The 16,563-nt window shown below is 35.9% G+C and overlaps 1 protein-coding gene and 1 pseudogene across 1 annotated transcript; both read right to left on the reverse strand.

Annotated features, from left to right (window-relative positions):
* Positions 1 to 439: 439 nt before the first annotated feature.
* Positions 440 to 9,914, reverse strand: LOC143573820 (disease resistance protein Roq1-like; annotated as a pseudogene).
* A 4,777-nt stretch (positions 9,915 to 14,691) lies between these two features.
* Positions 14,692 to 15,990, reverse strand: LOC143573836 (protein GRAVITROPIC IN THE LIGHT 1-like). Its single transcript, XM_077058623.1, has one exon. It carries the CDS (start codon positions 15,988 to 15,990, stop codon positions 14,692 to 14,694), a length of 1,299 nt encoding a protein of 432 aa, XP_076914738.1.
* Positions 15,991 to 16,563: the final 573 nt, after the last annotated feature.

The following is a 16,563-nucleotide window of genomic DNA, read 5'->3' on the forward strand; positions in this document are numbered from 1 at the left end:
AGTTGTGAGTTTGCCATAACTGCCTCGAACACGAAACCCTTTTCTGTCCGCTTTTTTTTTTTTTTATAAAAAAAGTGTACATAAATAGATACATTATAAATGATCACAAAAGTTATGTTATTACAGTGCAAACAATCGGACATTTGAAGATAAAAAGTTATAAAAACTTGTACGCATCAAAACGTTGTCGGTTATTAAGTCCCCGATTCACCCAGCAACCAATAATCAAACAGCCAGCCATCTAGGTATGTTCAAACATTATTACAAGAGAGAAATTTCAGCATTGAAGCTATAAAGATTTAAAAGGCATAAACTTTAAGTCATATGCTTCAATTTCACAGATTTAACTACATAATACCACACTAACTTTCAACATAAAACTACATAAACAACACTAATTCAACTTAAAGATGCAACTTGCCACTTGTGCAAAATAGACTTACAAGGGATTAACAATAATATATATTCATAAGATACAACCGCCCACGAGGTCGGGCTTCGGGATTTATTCATCAGCAAAATAACAAACAGTATTAAGAGAAGAAACACGAGAGAGGATTGTGAATAACCGAATTGACACTGAGTTGCGATTTAGAACTAGTACTCTCAACTTACTGAAATTTATCAGGTTACCAAAAGCACTGGAATGTGGATCTCCTGTGTGAAGCTCTTCTAACTTTTCCAAGCTACTAAAATCATCAGGCAATTTCTGCAGTTTCGAACAGTGATAAAGACGAAGGGTCACAAGATGCTTTAACTCACAAATAGAGTTTGGAATGGTCTTAAGTCTCCTACATGAATCAAGATTCAAGAAGCCTAGATTAGAGGCATACTTAATGGATGATGGCAGTTCTTCTATTTCATCACAATAGCAAATATCAATATGTGACAGTTTAGCCATGCATTCAGACAATTCCGGGAATCTTTCTAGAGACTCGCAGTAAGACAGAATTAGATTCTCTAAGGATGCCAACTCCATCCTGGAAGGCAGACGCTTGAGATTATCACAACCACTCATGTCCAAGTGAACAAGCCTTTTGAGGAATCCAAGAGACTCGTCAACCTCCACCAAGTTCGTACAACTTGACACGATCAAACTCTCAACCTGTGGTGCCCCTGACACATCTGGAAGCCTTGTGAGGAAATCCATATCGTTAAGACGAATGAACTTCAAGTTCTGCATATTCTGTATATTAACAACAGAACTGTAAGCAAAATTACTAAGAAATGAATACATATTAAAAAAACCTTCTACTTGTAAATCAATATACTTTTATACTTTACATGAAATAGTATCAAAAGAAGTTTTGGTATATTAGTGTCTTAAAACTTGTAAAGAATAATGGAAAACTTACTTTTTCGTGAAAAATAAGAAGCGGATTGGTATTCTAAGGTATCAACTCATATTGCCTACGAATTTAACAATATTACTAAAAAGAAATCGTTTCTCTTTCATATTGTAAATACCTTTTTCCCCTTCCATAAATATTCAATTTGGCCGAACTCCATTTCAATCCCGACAAGTTTAGGCGCGTCTGCTACTGGCAGAGAAGAAAATGGGTATGTATTCCAACAAAGCCATCGTAATTCATAAGGAAGAACTACCAGTTTAGATGAAGTAAATTTTCCTTCAATATCAAGTAGCCGAAGATCCTTCATGGATTTGAAGATATCAACGTTAAAACACAGCTTCTTATCATAGGCCTTGTCACCACATTGCCTTCTTGGTGTCACTAAGGCTTCAACTCCTTCTAGATTCTGCCACAAAGAATATCAGACCCAACTCATTTCAATATACATACATACAAACATTAAACGTACAGTCACACACACACACACACACAAAGGGTATGGATCAAATACAAAATAAATTATCGTGCTAACTGTGAGAATTAAGTAGTGTAATTATACATAACATCATAGTGTAATTACACTACGATGTAATTACATAATTACACTACCTGTAAATATAATTACACTATTTGATTCTCACAGTTGGCACGTTAATTTAATATGCACGTTAACTTTCCCCTATATATAACATATATATACACACACACGAGAGAAATGTTACCTTGTTTTTCTTGATAAAATCATAGATTACATCAGTTTGCCATAGCCTGCTGTGCTTGGCACCCTCATGTACTATTCGCCAACCCATTTCTTGTAAGAGCTGATGCATACATAACCTATTATTTGACACAGTTATCAGAGATTTTTTAATCAGAGAACTAATCCCTATCTCCGGGTAAAAACCAAAGCTACCAAATACTTTGGTCACATATTCAACTTCTCTGCCTTTGTAAAAGCAAGCGATGTCTAGAAAGATCTTTTTCTCCGAGTCTTCCAATCCATCAAAACTTAACTTCAATGCCTTGAAAATCTTGTCATTTTGTGTTTCGGCTAGTCTATCTAAAGCACTTCCCCACACACATGCTTCGGTTCCACGGAAGAAAGAGCCTAAAACTTTCACTGCAAGAGGAAGACAGCCAGTATAAAGTATTGCACGATTTGACAGCTCCCCGGACCCTTTTGGAGGGCTATTTTCCAGAAAAGCATGCTTGCTGAAGAGCTCAAGAGCTTCGTGCTCTGTTAACAGAGGGGGTTCATATTTAGCATTTGCATGTGACAGAAAACGCTCGTTTCTGGTGGTTATTATGATTCTACTTCCCGGGCCAAACCACTCATGAGTTGCAGCTAGGAACTCTAGTTGGCTACCCCTTCTTGTTGCATAGTCTCTCTTGTATCATGTCCGCTCCATCCTCTCGATCCTCAATCTTGAATTCGTGATTCACTGCTAGAATGTCTTTTAGAATCTTTGTTTGTAAGGCGCACATCTCTCTCTTACCAGAACTATTTTCTCTAACATCTCTAACGAAGCTACTACCATCAAACATGTAAGCTATTCTTTTAAACAATGAACGGGCAATGGTTGTCTTGCCGACCCCTCCCAATCCATGTATCCCTATAAACCACACTTCTTTTGTGATTTCTAATCTCAACAAGGAATTCAAGTTGTGGATATGTGATTCCATACCAACTAGATTGTTCTCCCTACGACGAGCTTGTGTATCGCTTAAGACCTCTTGAACAATCTTGTGGATTGGTGCAGATTCACCCCTGTTAATGCATAAACATAGGGTCAGGCTAAACGTACCCCCCCCCCCCCCCGGTTGCTTGTCATACCCCCCTCCCCCTAGAAAAACCAACTTTCATATTACCCCTTGAAATCATATAATTACCAAATTAGCACAAAATTAAGGATTTCATATTTCTTTTTTACAAGTTGCGCTTTTTTATTTCGGGTTTAGGGTTTTGGGTTTCGGGTTTGGCGTTTAGGGTTCGGGTTTTGGGCTTATTTTGGAAAAGATAAAGAGGTAAAATAAGGATATTATAAATATATATACTATTAAAATTTAAAAAAAGATATTATAAATATTTACAATATTAATACTAAAAAATAAATTAATAGTAATACTTGATAATTTTAAATTTGATATATGTAGTGGAGAATATTAAGTTAAAAAAATGTTGTAGGGACTAATATGTATATAAATAATGTTAAGAGGAACTAGTAATTTATCTAATAAGTTCAGGGGGGTGTATATTTAGTACAAATGGTGTAAGAGGGATACGTTTAGCAGCACCCATAAACATATTGATAAAAAGCTTGGGGTTGAAGACCAAAACAAGAAAGTTAGTCATGACATATGGCTATTGGGCAACACCGTTTACAAAGTGTTTCTTAGTCTTCTAACTTAAAATTCTAATAACCAAATTTCTTTCGATTTTGACTTGAGTGTTTTTTTCCAACTCTTGTAAGAATACTTAATCTAGGCAGGCAGAAACTTCTACAACAAATATCCATATGTTAAATGATCATGTCTCCTCCACTTAAATTGGATATCTGTATCTTTATCGTTGAACCCAATACAGTTAACAAACACAAATTATCAATCTCTTATGATGGATTGATAGCACAAAAACAAAACCAAAAAAAAATAATTAATGCATGGTTTCTCTCATATGTGAGTTGTTTATAATGACGTGCGTCTATTTTAGTCCTCGTTATTTTATTTCGTTCTATAGTTATTTTATTGCCTTAACTTATGGCCTTGATTTAGCTCCTTGGTTGAATATAACCAAGCTCCATTACATCGACCATCAACTAAAAGTCAAAACCTTTATTCACTGTACCCATCGATCATCAATCAAAACCTTTATTTTCTGATCACATCTTTTACCATATAGTAAATTTTTAGTTTTACTAAGTTTTTTCCATAAATATCTCTTTGAAGTTACAAGATGGAACCACTCAAGCAATCTTAAGTATTTTCCTTAAGTTCCTTACAAACTTCTCTCTTAAGTATCTCTCAAATGTTATATATAATAAGTCATAACTGTTAAAAAATTATACAAGCACGTGTGTTTTAGCAAGACTCCTTAACGTTAAGTTTTAAAGTTTGTTTGTTATTTGAATAATTCTAGTCCGAGTCCTATGGGATGAACCGTTGTAATCCTCTCTATTTAAGAGAGTTTAGTTTCTTTGTGTTGTATGCCATCTTGCAATATTCAATATTAATTAAAAGTCTTGTTTCAATTATCTTTAATTATTTCAATTCTGATTCCATCATATTGGTATCAAGGCAATCTGGTATTGATTAATCGTCTTCTCCAATCAAACAACCCTAATCTGCCTAAAACCCTACCCTCACTTTTTCCTTCAAACCCTAATCTGCCTAAAACCCTAATCCACCTCCTTCACTCACGGCCGAGCAAACAAGCATCCTATCTACTGCTCCAACTCCAATCCATGTGTTCAAAAGAGAGGGATATGAGTATTGGAGTATCCGCATGAAGACGATTCTAAGATCACGTGACATATGGGACCTGGTACAAGACGGTGTCAATGATACTGAGAAAGATCAAAACAAATTAAAGAATGCTCACAAGAGAGATGCACATGCTATGGCAATAATTCAACAAGCGTTGCATGATACTCTCTTCTCACATGATGCTGCTGCCGCAACGGCTAAAGAAACATGAAGAAAATCTTAAAGATGGAGTTTCAAGGTGACTCGCAAGTTCAGGCTGTTAAACTTCAAAGCCTGAGGCGTGACTTTGAGAACCTTTCCATGAAATAAAGGGAGGTTATTAGAAATTACTTTGGACGTGTTATGGCTCTAGTAAGTCAAAAGAGGGCATATGGGGAAACTATTGCTGATCAGGTTGTTGTTGAGAAGATACTACATAGTCTAACACCGAAGTTTGATTATGTTGTACCTTCTATAGAAATCAACAATGATCTCTCTACTCTCACTCCCGTAAAACTCATGGGGTGTGTGCAGTCCCAAGAAGAAAGAATAAATAGCAGATGAACATGCCCTTCAATCCATTAGGGTGTGCCAGGACAAACAAATGGTGTTTGGATTGCCCAACATCCCGTTAGCAAAAAAGTGTGAGGGGTGTGTTGTAGGAAAACACTCTAAGGAATCTTTTCCATACAATTCATGGAGAGCTACAAGGAAACTTGAATTGGTTCACTCAGATGTTTATGGAGCAATGCAAGTTCCAAGTCTTGGTGGTTTCTTTTTATAGATGACTATACTAGGATGTGTTGGGTTTACTTCATAACCAACAAATCAGAGGTTTTTTTCAAAATTTAAGCACTTTAAACTTATGGATGAAAAAGAAGAGGAATGTCCTATAAAGGTGTTTGAGGTCTGATAGGGATGGAGAATATACCTCCACTGAGTTCAACAAGTTCTGTGAGGATCATGACATAAAGAGGGAATTCACTGTCCCTTACACTCCTGAACACAATGGTGTGGTTGAATGAAAAAACCGCACTGTTATGGGAATGTCAAGAAGTATGCTCAAGAGTATGAGAGTTCCTAATTATTTTTGGGCAGGGGGAGTTGCAAGAGCCGTGTATCTCACCAACTTAGCTGCTACAAAGGCTGTGAGAAACAAGACACCTCATGAGGCATGGTATAATAGAAAACCTTCTATTAATCACCTCTAGGTGTTTGGATGTGTGGCATATGCCTTAATACCTTCACAATTCAAAAGAAAATTGGCTGATAAGTCAGAAAAGTGCATCTTCATAGGCTATTCAACTCAAAGCAAAGGTTATAGGTTATTCAATCCTATTACTCAAAAGTTTATTACAAGAAGAGATGTGAAATTATTTGAAAAGGAGAAATGGCAATGGACCAATCAAACTCAATCTCAAACCTTTGAAGCCATCTTTGTTGATCCTTTCCCAACTATCACTGATGAATCCCCACAATCATCCAATCATCATAATAGTTCCAAACCTAATTCACCTTCATTCACAATAGCCCAATACTACTTCCTCAAATAACTCACCCATGTCTCACAATAGCCCAAATACAAACTCTCAAACTTCCAATCTAATAAACTCACCTCCAGCCGCTGACTCATCACCTACGATTCCTGAATCACAGCAGGATAACACCTACACTCCAACTTTTGCTCCTAAAACAAAAGGGTTGAATGAAGTCTATGAAAATGCTATGGAAGTCAATGTTGACAGCGACTTCTAAAGTTGTCAATTTGCTTTAAATGTTGTTGATCCAATACGCTTTGAAGAGCCTGTTAGTAAAAAGGAATGGCAACATGCCGTGGTAAAAGAAATAGAAGCCATCAAGAAAAACATGACTTGGGATTTGGTAAAAATACCACCCGGGAAAAATCTAGTGGGGTTGAAGTGGTTGTACAAAACTAAACTAGGTGTTGATGGGTCTATCTTAAGGCATAAGGCAAGACTTGTTGCAAAGGGTTACTCTCAACAAGAAGTTATAGACTATCAGAAAACATTTGCTCCAGTTGCTCGATTTGAAACTATCAGAATTGTTTTAAGTTTTGCAGCTCAGATGGGTTGGCACATACATCAACTAGATGTCAAGTCAGCCTTCTTAAATGGTGACTTGACTGAAGAAATCTATGTTGAACAACCTCAAGGTTTTGTTGTAGCAGGCAAAGAAGATCATGTCTACAGGCTAAAGAAGACTCTTTATGGTCTTAAACAAGCACCAATGGCTTGGTATGGCAAAATAGATGGTTACTTTGTGAAAAATGGATACCTTAGAAGTAACAATGAGCCTACATTATATGTGAAGAAAAGTGATACTCACAAAGTCATTTATGTGTGCCTGTATGTAGATGATATATTCTGCACAAGTCCATGCTCTAATCTAATTGTTGAGTTCAAGAATGGAATGAAAGATGTGTTTGAAATGACTGATTTGGGGCTACTAAAATTCTTCTTGGGTCTAGAAGTTCATCAAACTAAAGACGGTATATTCTTGGCGCAACAGAAATTTTCAAGAAATCTTCTTGAAAGGTTTGGAATGAGTACATGCAACATAGAAGAAACTCCCATGAATACCTATGAAAAACTTGTGGATGATCATGCTGATAAAGTAAATGAAACAACCTATAGAAGCCTTGTGGGAGGTCTGATCTATCTAATTCACACCAGACCTGATCTTGCCTATTATGTGAGTGTGGTAACTTGATATATGCAATCTCCCTCTAAAGTTCATCTTGTAGCAGCTCGAAGATTTCTAAGGTATGTGGCTGGAACCTTATCTTATGGCTTGTGGTATGATAAAGGAGCCAAGATTGAGTTGAATGGGCATACAGACAGTGATTGGGCAGCATGTGCAGATGATAGAAAGAATGTATCTGCTAATGTTTTTATGATTGGTAGTGGTGCTATATCTTGGAGCTCTAAGAAGCAATCAACAGTTGCATTGTCCAGTACAGAGGCTGAATACATTGCTTCTATCACTGCTACATGTCAAGCTATATGGTTGAGAAGAGTTCTCAATGATCTTGGTTTTCCTCATAATCAAGCAACTCAGATGTTTTGTGACAATAAATCTGCTATCAACCTCATCAAAAATCCTATCATGCATAGCCACTCTAAGCATATTGAGCTAAAGCATCATTTTATAAGAGAAATGGTTAAAGAAGAACAAGTGAGACTTGAGCATTGTAATACTAATGAACAAGGTTGCAAAAGTCACTAGGCGAACCTTAGGCGGCTGACTGAGGAGTTGGGTGTACTCGGAGTACTCGGGGAGTACTCGGACATGTTAAATATAAAGGAAATTAGTTTTTGGATATTATTATATGTCAAATATCGCAAGTTTACTAATATTTATAACATAATAGGTGAATATTAATATAAATAAAAGAAAAACATTTTTAAATAATAAAATATTCTAAAAGTTACTAATCATTAATTAAAAAAATGATATTTGTTAGTTAATATTATTGAAATACGAATTATGTTTTACTTTTTAAAGTCGAAATCGGTCCAAGTTCAACGATAAGATGTGGTTATGGCTGAGGTTGACCACATTTGACCGATTCTTAGTAACTAGGCGGATTTACAGAAACTCGTTATTGAAATACGAATTATGTTTTACTTTTTAAAGTCAAAATCGGTTTAAGTTCATCGACAAGATGTGGTTATGGCTGAGGGTGACCACATTTGACCGATTCTTAGTAACTAGGCGGATTTACAGAAACTCGTTATTGAAATACGAATTATGTTTTACTTTTTAAAGTCAAAATCGGTCCAAGTTCATCGATAAGATGTGGTTATGGCTGAGGTTGACCACATTTGACCGATTCTTAGTAACTAGGCGGATTTACGGAAACTCGCCTCGGCGACATACCTTGTAGCAAGTACTCGGAGAGTACTCGGCCTTGTAATCCTACTTTTACAACATTACTAATGAACAATCGGCGGATGTGCTAACCAAGTCTGTGACTAGAGAAAAGTTTGTATGCTTCATGCATTGGCTTGAATACCTTGGAGTGATGGAGCATGGATCAAGGGAGGGTGTTAAAAAAATGATCCAAGCACGTGTGTTTTAGCAAGACTCGTTAACGTTCAAGTTTTAAAGTTGTTAGTTGTTTGTTATTTGAATAATCTCCTGTATAATCGGTCTACCTGTTTAGTCCGAGTCCTATGGGATGAACCGTTCTAATCCTCTCTATTTAATCTAATCCTCTCTATTTAAGAGAGTTTAGTTTCTTTGTTTTGTATGCAATCTTGCAATATCCAATATTAATCAAGAGTCTTGTTTCAATTATCTTTAATTATTTCAATTCTGATTCCACCAATAACATCGTCTGCTCCTAATTGGGATTCCTTAAGTCACTAACTACTTGATCGAATTTGTAACTTCCATGTGGTTGTCAATTTGGTACAATTCTTCAATAAATACAAACCTATTCATGAATTTTTCAACAAGGGAAATAAAAATATTGTGAAGTTTATATCACTGAAAGAATTGCAACTGAAACAATACATATATAACGAAACTGACCCGCTAACTGCCGAGATATGATAGCCAGATAAATTGGCAGCTGCAGTTAAAGCTTCCCTCCACTTGTTTAATTCATTCGTCTCTCCATGAAACTTCTTTTCATGTTCTTGAAAGGCTAGAGCAAAGTTTCCTGTCTGTTTGCGAATATCTGATGGATCAACATGGTAGAACACCGGTAGCACCTTATGTGCCATGCTATAGTGGCACTCCATGATTTTGGCAAGCTCTTGCAAACACCAAGAAGAGTTGGCATAGTTTTCAGAGAAAACAACCACTGCAAACTTTGACTCTTCAATTGCTTTCATAAGTTCTAAAGAAATTGATTTGCCTCCACAAAGCATCCGGTCATCTTTGAATGGATGTATGCCATTCTGAATGAGAGCTGTATGCAAATGATCTACGAAACCGTTTCTAGTATCTTTACCAGTGAAGCTTAGAAACACCTCGTGTGTCCATCCTCGCTTTGGTAATGAATATGATGAAGATGAAGAAGCCATTCTAGTAGTATATGAGGAAGATCTATCTGCAAGAAGAGAAAGTACTTTAAAGAATAATAGCGCGTTGACAAGTTAACACATATATGATAGTAAGAATTACACACGTACAATTAAGTAGTACATAAGACCGTGTGTAGTGGGGCGCTTCCTCCTTCCAAAGCGCCGGGGAACGCTGCCCCCGGGGCGCTTTGGAGAGGGGTGCTTCCGACAAAGCGCCGAAATGGGCGAAGAGGTGGAAGGTGATTGGTGGGTTTGTTTATTTACCGCCCCTGGGGCGCTTTGGAGAGGGTTGCCTCCCACAAAGCGTCGAAATGGGCGAAGAGGTGGAAGGTGATTGGTGGGTTTGTTTATTTGTTTCTTTTTTTTTAATAAAAAATAATAAAATAATAATAAGGTAATGATTTGAAGAGACTCCTTTTAGCTAAAAAAACCCTTATTGTGACGTAACGCCACATAATGCAAAATGCCCCCATAGAGGCTTCATCCATTACACATGGTCTAAAACATATTCTTCTTAACAGCTAATAAAAGTTCTATGTACAACATAACAAGCTCAATGCACAGCAAAAAAAAACATGAAATAAAAATAATACAAGATGCTGGATATGTCCATTATATCCTAAAGTCTTGAAAGTGAACAAAAAATCAAATATAATAAGAAAAATAAAAAATTGTTGCCATAGATTATTGTCACTAGCAGTGAGGTGAGCAAGCCGGCCCCTTTTGTCTTAAGTGTTTAACTGTTTATACCCTCACCTACTCCTCTATTATTGCCATCACTGGATTCATTCAGAGCTTATATTAAATCTATATTTGTCATTACTAACGAACAAAGTAGTGTTCCTTTATAAAACACTTAAGTATATCTAATTATCTATGAAGACCATAAACATGGGTATAATTACTATTATACCCTCCATTATAAAAATAAAAAATGTTAAAACATCATATTCCTACTTAAAATAACTCTTTTTTTTTCTGAACGGCTAGCGAATCCTCGAAATGGGTTATTGGCTAACTTCATCACATCAGGATACACTCGTCTTTCGATATGGGAAAAACCCTCACCTAAGGTCAACCCCCGTGAACACTTGCATGACGGCACGACAATGCAATGAGATAAAACTCGTTCAGTTCAAGGATCCAACTAGTGAAAGCCACGTAAGCGCCTAATCTCTCATCATCACCTCACCCTGGTGCCTCTTAAACTAAATGTTGGGGGCAGGAATCGAACATGGGTCATATGAAACACCAAGTCTCTCCCTTACCACTCCACAGCTAGCTCATTGACTTAAAATTACTCTATTAGGCTAAGGGGTACACACACTTAACATCATTCTCCTCATTTGCCACGCCTGTGTTAGGTTAGTTTTCCTTCCATCATTTAACATCACCCTTCAACACTTTTCGACCTAGGGTATACATCTTTCTTCATCATTCTCCATTTCTTATTTTTCTTTTTTATTTAATACAATTTTTATATTTAAAGTATAAATTTGAAATTATAATATGTATAATTTTCTGTATTACATATGTTAATATCCTTAATTAAATTAGCCCCAAAACAAAACCCTATTTTATCTTTATCATCTTCATCTTCAACCTAAACAAACCGGCCACCATCAACAACGCACCACCACCCTCTTTTTCAACCTTCTTCAAACTTCTCAACCACATTCAAGCATCAACCAAACCACCCCTAGTTCCAACCAAAATAAAAAAGATAAAAAAAGAGGTGGGTTAAACGATTTCAAAGTTTTAATTGAACCATCACTCATATTTGTTACGTGATTAACAAGGTCAAACACCCGTTGCATCGAGCGGACACATGACTAGTAGTAATTATATAGAAATGAGAAGGAAAACTACTAGATAAGATTATAATAAGAAAGCGTTGGAAGACCAATACCCCACAGGGAAACCGAGTAGTTAGTGACGTATACACGCGGTTTCAGGTTATAAATAAACCCAAAAGGTCGATCGCTTTCTCTATTTTGTTTTCTTCATCGTCTCCACCGAATACCGCCACTGTAGGATTCCGATCCACATCCGTTTGCTACTTTAGGTACGTAACATTACGAACTCAAAATCTCGTTACGTGCATGCATGATTAGTGACAGATTAAATCACTAATCATGAAGGTTTGGTTATATATATTAGATATAGTTAAAATGTAATTGAACATATTTTTAATACAGATAACTTGGCTATATAACTTTAAATTAACCTAATTGCAGTATAATTTTTTTTTATCTTTGTTGTTATCATTTCGTGTCCTGGATCTTCCGTTAATATTTATCATTTATGTGGTTAAAATTATCATTCTTTATTTATGATCCTCTCAAGTATCATATTATGTTGGTGTTTAGTTAAAATTGATGGTACATTTAAATTAATAATTATTTTAAACTAAATTTATTATTAAAGTTTAAACTGTAAAATCAAACTGGAACCAGGATGTTGGTAACGATTCGGTTTCAACTTTCAATGGCCGAGTTTGGTTTTGGACGACAAAAAATCAGTATTAACGGTTAGGCTCACAAGTTTAACTTTAAAACCATCAAAACCGACACTGAACACCCATACGTAACATATTAATTTATTTAAATTGAAAAAAATTATAACAATATCGTATTCAAATTAAAGAGAATAAAATACTAATTTTTATGTTGTATTTTTTTTATAAAAATATTAACGTATGAAAAGGCTATAGTCGTTTAAAAATCATGGGTGTGAAGTTAGTTTAAAATTTAAATTAAAAACATAATATGGTTAAAGATGAGGGACCAAACTTGTAAGTTAAATGGATTGTGTTTAAAAGACAAGTTTACTCCTACTAACACATGTACCTTATGTTTTAGAATTTGTAAAACTCTTCAATTCACTCCATTTTATTTTTCAATTTTAATTAAATAATACATTTTAATACCTTTATCAATATTTTTATAACAATTTTACTAACACACCGCTTTCAGAAAACATTAAAAAATTATACGGTGTGAACAGTGAAATCTCAAATTTAACTTTTTCGTATAACATTTATTCTCTTCTCTACCCACAACCACTTATAACCATAACATATAATTTATAAAACACACTCACATAATTATAAGACACGAGCTGAGAGATTATGACAAGGGTGGAAATTAAAAAATGAACCGGAGGGGTTATGACAAGGGTTATCCTGGGGATACATCATAGTGCTCGGAGTTACACTGTTTCATTAAAGGAATGGTTGCCAATGGAGAAAGTATTTTCTTCCGGCTTGACTGGTGGGCTCGAGACTTTGTTTTTCTATTGGTCAAAAACAGGGGGAAATGGTAGGACTTGATTGTGAAAAATGGTGTAACTTTTTTAAGGTGCTGTAATCGGGTGAAATGTATGCGTAATCGGCTAGGCTAGTTCCTTGCTGGTCTAGTTTTTATAATTAAACAAAATAGATTGTTCCAAAAAAAACATAAACTACTCAGTTATATAGCCTTATTAACTTTTCCTTTCTTAAAATGAATTTCCTATAACTAAGTGGGAGTTTAATAAATAAATCAGAAGGCATCGTAAAAACCCAAGTTCGATTCCCATCTGGTGCAAATGTTTTTAATTTAATTTTGACAAATTCTATAAATTCCTAACATTAAATATATTTCGTAAATTTTAAAACTGTTGCCTTTTGTTTTATCATAACAGTTATAATAACAGTTATTGATAGCTTTAGTGCCCAAATCATATTACTATTTTAGTTTTAAAAAAATGATCACGCGACATAAATAATTACAAAACATATACAACTTATTACACAACATATACAACTTGCTTTTGATTTGTGTGTTTTGGTGGTGAATGAAAAGAGACATGCCAAGAAATGGGAAATACCACAAACAACATAACTAGAAGGTGTATTTTCTTAATAAAACAAACCTAAACTACCCCTTGTACGGAGTTGAAATTACTGAATCAAGATAAATGTACTAGTAAGTCCAGTGGGTGGTGGCTCAAGGGATATCATGAGTTATGGACCTTCTATTCTATCATGTGGTCCCTTAACCTTATCAAATTAGTTTTGCACCGTCTTGTGTCACTAGTATCCATCTGAAGGTTTCTTGTCACCCCTCTACATTTACTACTATTTCTAGAGCCTGAAATGGTCAGGTTGAAACCGATCACGAATTCTTGACTAGTATATTGTGCTTCAAACATTGTATGTTGATCTAGTTTTAAACGTATTTGGAACGAGAAATTACACATTTGGTGTCACAATAGGTCTGCCTTATGTCGATTTCAGGAGATATGCGTAATCATTGTAATTCTAGTTCAAAAGTTGTTAATTCAAAGTAGATACATTATTATAAATGACCACAAAAGTTATATTATTACAATTAACATTATTAGCAATCGGACATTTGATAATATAAAGCTGTATCAATAAGTTGCAGGCAACTTTCGACACGTTTACATTTCCTTTTTAACAAAATTTTATTTTCTTGATTTGTCGTTATAAATAATCCATAATCAAACCGGTCAACCGTCTTTTTTTTTTTTTTATGAACGGGAATCAGCCAGCCCTGGGTACGTTCAAACATTATTACAAGAGAGAAATTTCAGCATTGAAGCAATAAAGATTTAAAAGGCATAAACTTTAGTCATATGCTTCAATATCACAGATTTAACTACATAACACAACACTAACTTTCAACATAAAACTACATAAACAACACTAATTCAACTTAAAGATGCAACTTGCCACTTGTGCATAATAAGACCAACAGAAAAGGGTTCAGAATTACCAGATTGCCACTGCCCGGCCCGTCCCGTCCCGTCTCGCCTTCTTAGTAACCATTGTTGAGTTTGGAAACATAAACCCGAGATTTAAACAATTTATTCCCGATTCTAAACCCGGGTGTGATCATCAGCTCTACCTTATACCTTCCTTTCTGCTCATCTAACAATCCTTCAATACTTTCCATATAATAATCAGAAAACTCGGTTCCACGATTCACGACAAACATTTCACTTTCGGGCTCGGAAGCTGCAATGCCCTGAAGAAGCCACACCCATCTTGCCATTTTGACAAATAACTGATAAAATGGCGTTATCGGATGCTTTCCGCTTAACACAAAGTTTTTTTGATCCAAATTTCCGAAAAACGAAGCTTCCATTCTCGGATGAACTATTAATAAGTACTTGGTTCTGCAGAATTCAGCAAATTTACAATTCGGATCTTCGATTAGTACATCGATAGGATCGTTAAACCTCAAAACATCGTCCACATTGTGGGATTTTAAAGAAAATCTATAAAACATTCTCCTTGAAATGTAAGCTTCAAACGCGTATTTCTTATGAGATCTAACCGAGTACACTACCGAATCTTGGATTGAACTTGCGGCTTCATCTAGATCCCATCCTGAAGCCTTCATTAGCGCGATTAACGGTTTAGCAAAATCATGAATACCCTTTGAAACCTCCTTAACAACATTGTCTACGGATGACAAGTTCAACCGCTTTATAGCTTCTCGTTCTTTACACTTAATTTCCTCCGTTAACATCCTGTTTTTCCCATCTAAATCTTGAAACTCTCGTTTCAAATAGCTTATTTCGGCATCTTTTTTCTTCGCTTGAGCCTTTAATCTTTCTAATAATTTCTCCTGAACCTTGATTTCAGCGCGTAGAACAGTCAAACAAGCGGAAAGCGAGTTCGACTTCTGAAACTGACTCTCTTTAACCGCGCGTCTAACCTTACACAACTTATCAAGATTCGACAAAACAAGCTCGTCAGCAGTCTTGATCTTATCCGGGTCATAAGGAATATGAGCTTCTTGAAGCTGAACATAAGCCAACTTTAGTTCAGACATTATGTCGAACACCTTCAAGACATCATCATGACCAGACCAATTACTATTACTACACACCTCGATTAACTCAATAACATTCGCGCCATCGGAATCCGACTTTTGAACCCCGTCAACCGACGATTTCACGTCGGTGGAGAATTTATGGTGCTGTAAATGACTAGGGTTTTCGGAGGAGAACACCCCGATCGATCTAAACTTGCATACTTTCGCAAATTTGGAGGTGATTTCCGATATGTTTGATGCGGGTTTTGTAGGTTTAATTACACCACCTTCCATTACTAATAAAATGCCCAAATCTTATATTATTCCAAAAGAATCTGACAGCATTTAAATTTCCTGAATATTCATAAAGTGAGAATAATAATGCTTTTGAGTAAGTTTACTTTCAGCCTAATCACCAGGTGCAATAAAACCGAAAACCGAACCTAATCACACCGCACCCAGAAAAACCCGTATCCGAACCGATAAACACACCTACTAATCACACTGACCCCAAAAAAAACCGTAAACCGAATTGATGCACACGCCTAGTAAATTAGTAACCACACTGAACCGATAGAACCCGTAAACCGAACCTAATGACACTGCGCCAATAGAAACCCGAAACCGAACCGTACCCGAACCGATGAACACCCCTAATAATCACAGTGACCCGAAAAAAACCCGTAAACCGAATCGATGCACACGCCTACTAATCACCCCGAACCGAAAAAACCCGTAAACCAAATTGATGCAAACTCCGACTAATCACACCGAACCGAAAAAAAACCCGTAAACCGAACCTAATGACACCGCACCGATAAAAACCCTAAACCGAACCGATGGACACACCTACAAACCACGCGGAAC

Source organism: Bidens hawaiensis, unplaced genomic scaffold (assembly GCF_021521415.1).
Source record: "Bidens hawaiensis isolate Kalapana, Puna unplaced genomic scaffold, B.hawaiensis_p1.1 tig00026651_1, whole genome shotgun sequence".
Lineage (NCBI taxonomy): Eukaryota > Viridiplantae > Streptophyta > Magnoliopsida > Asterales > Asteraceae > Bidens > Bidens hawaiensis.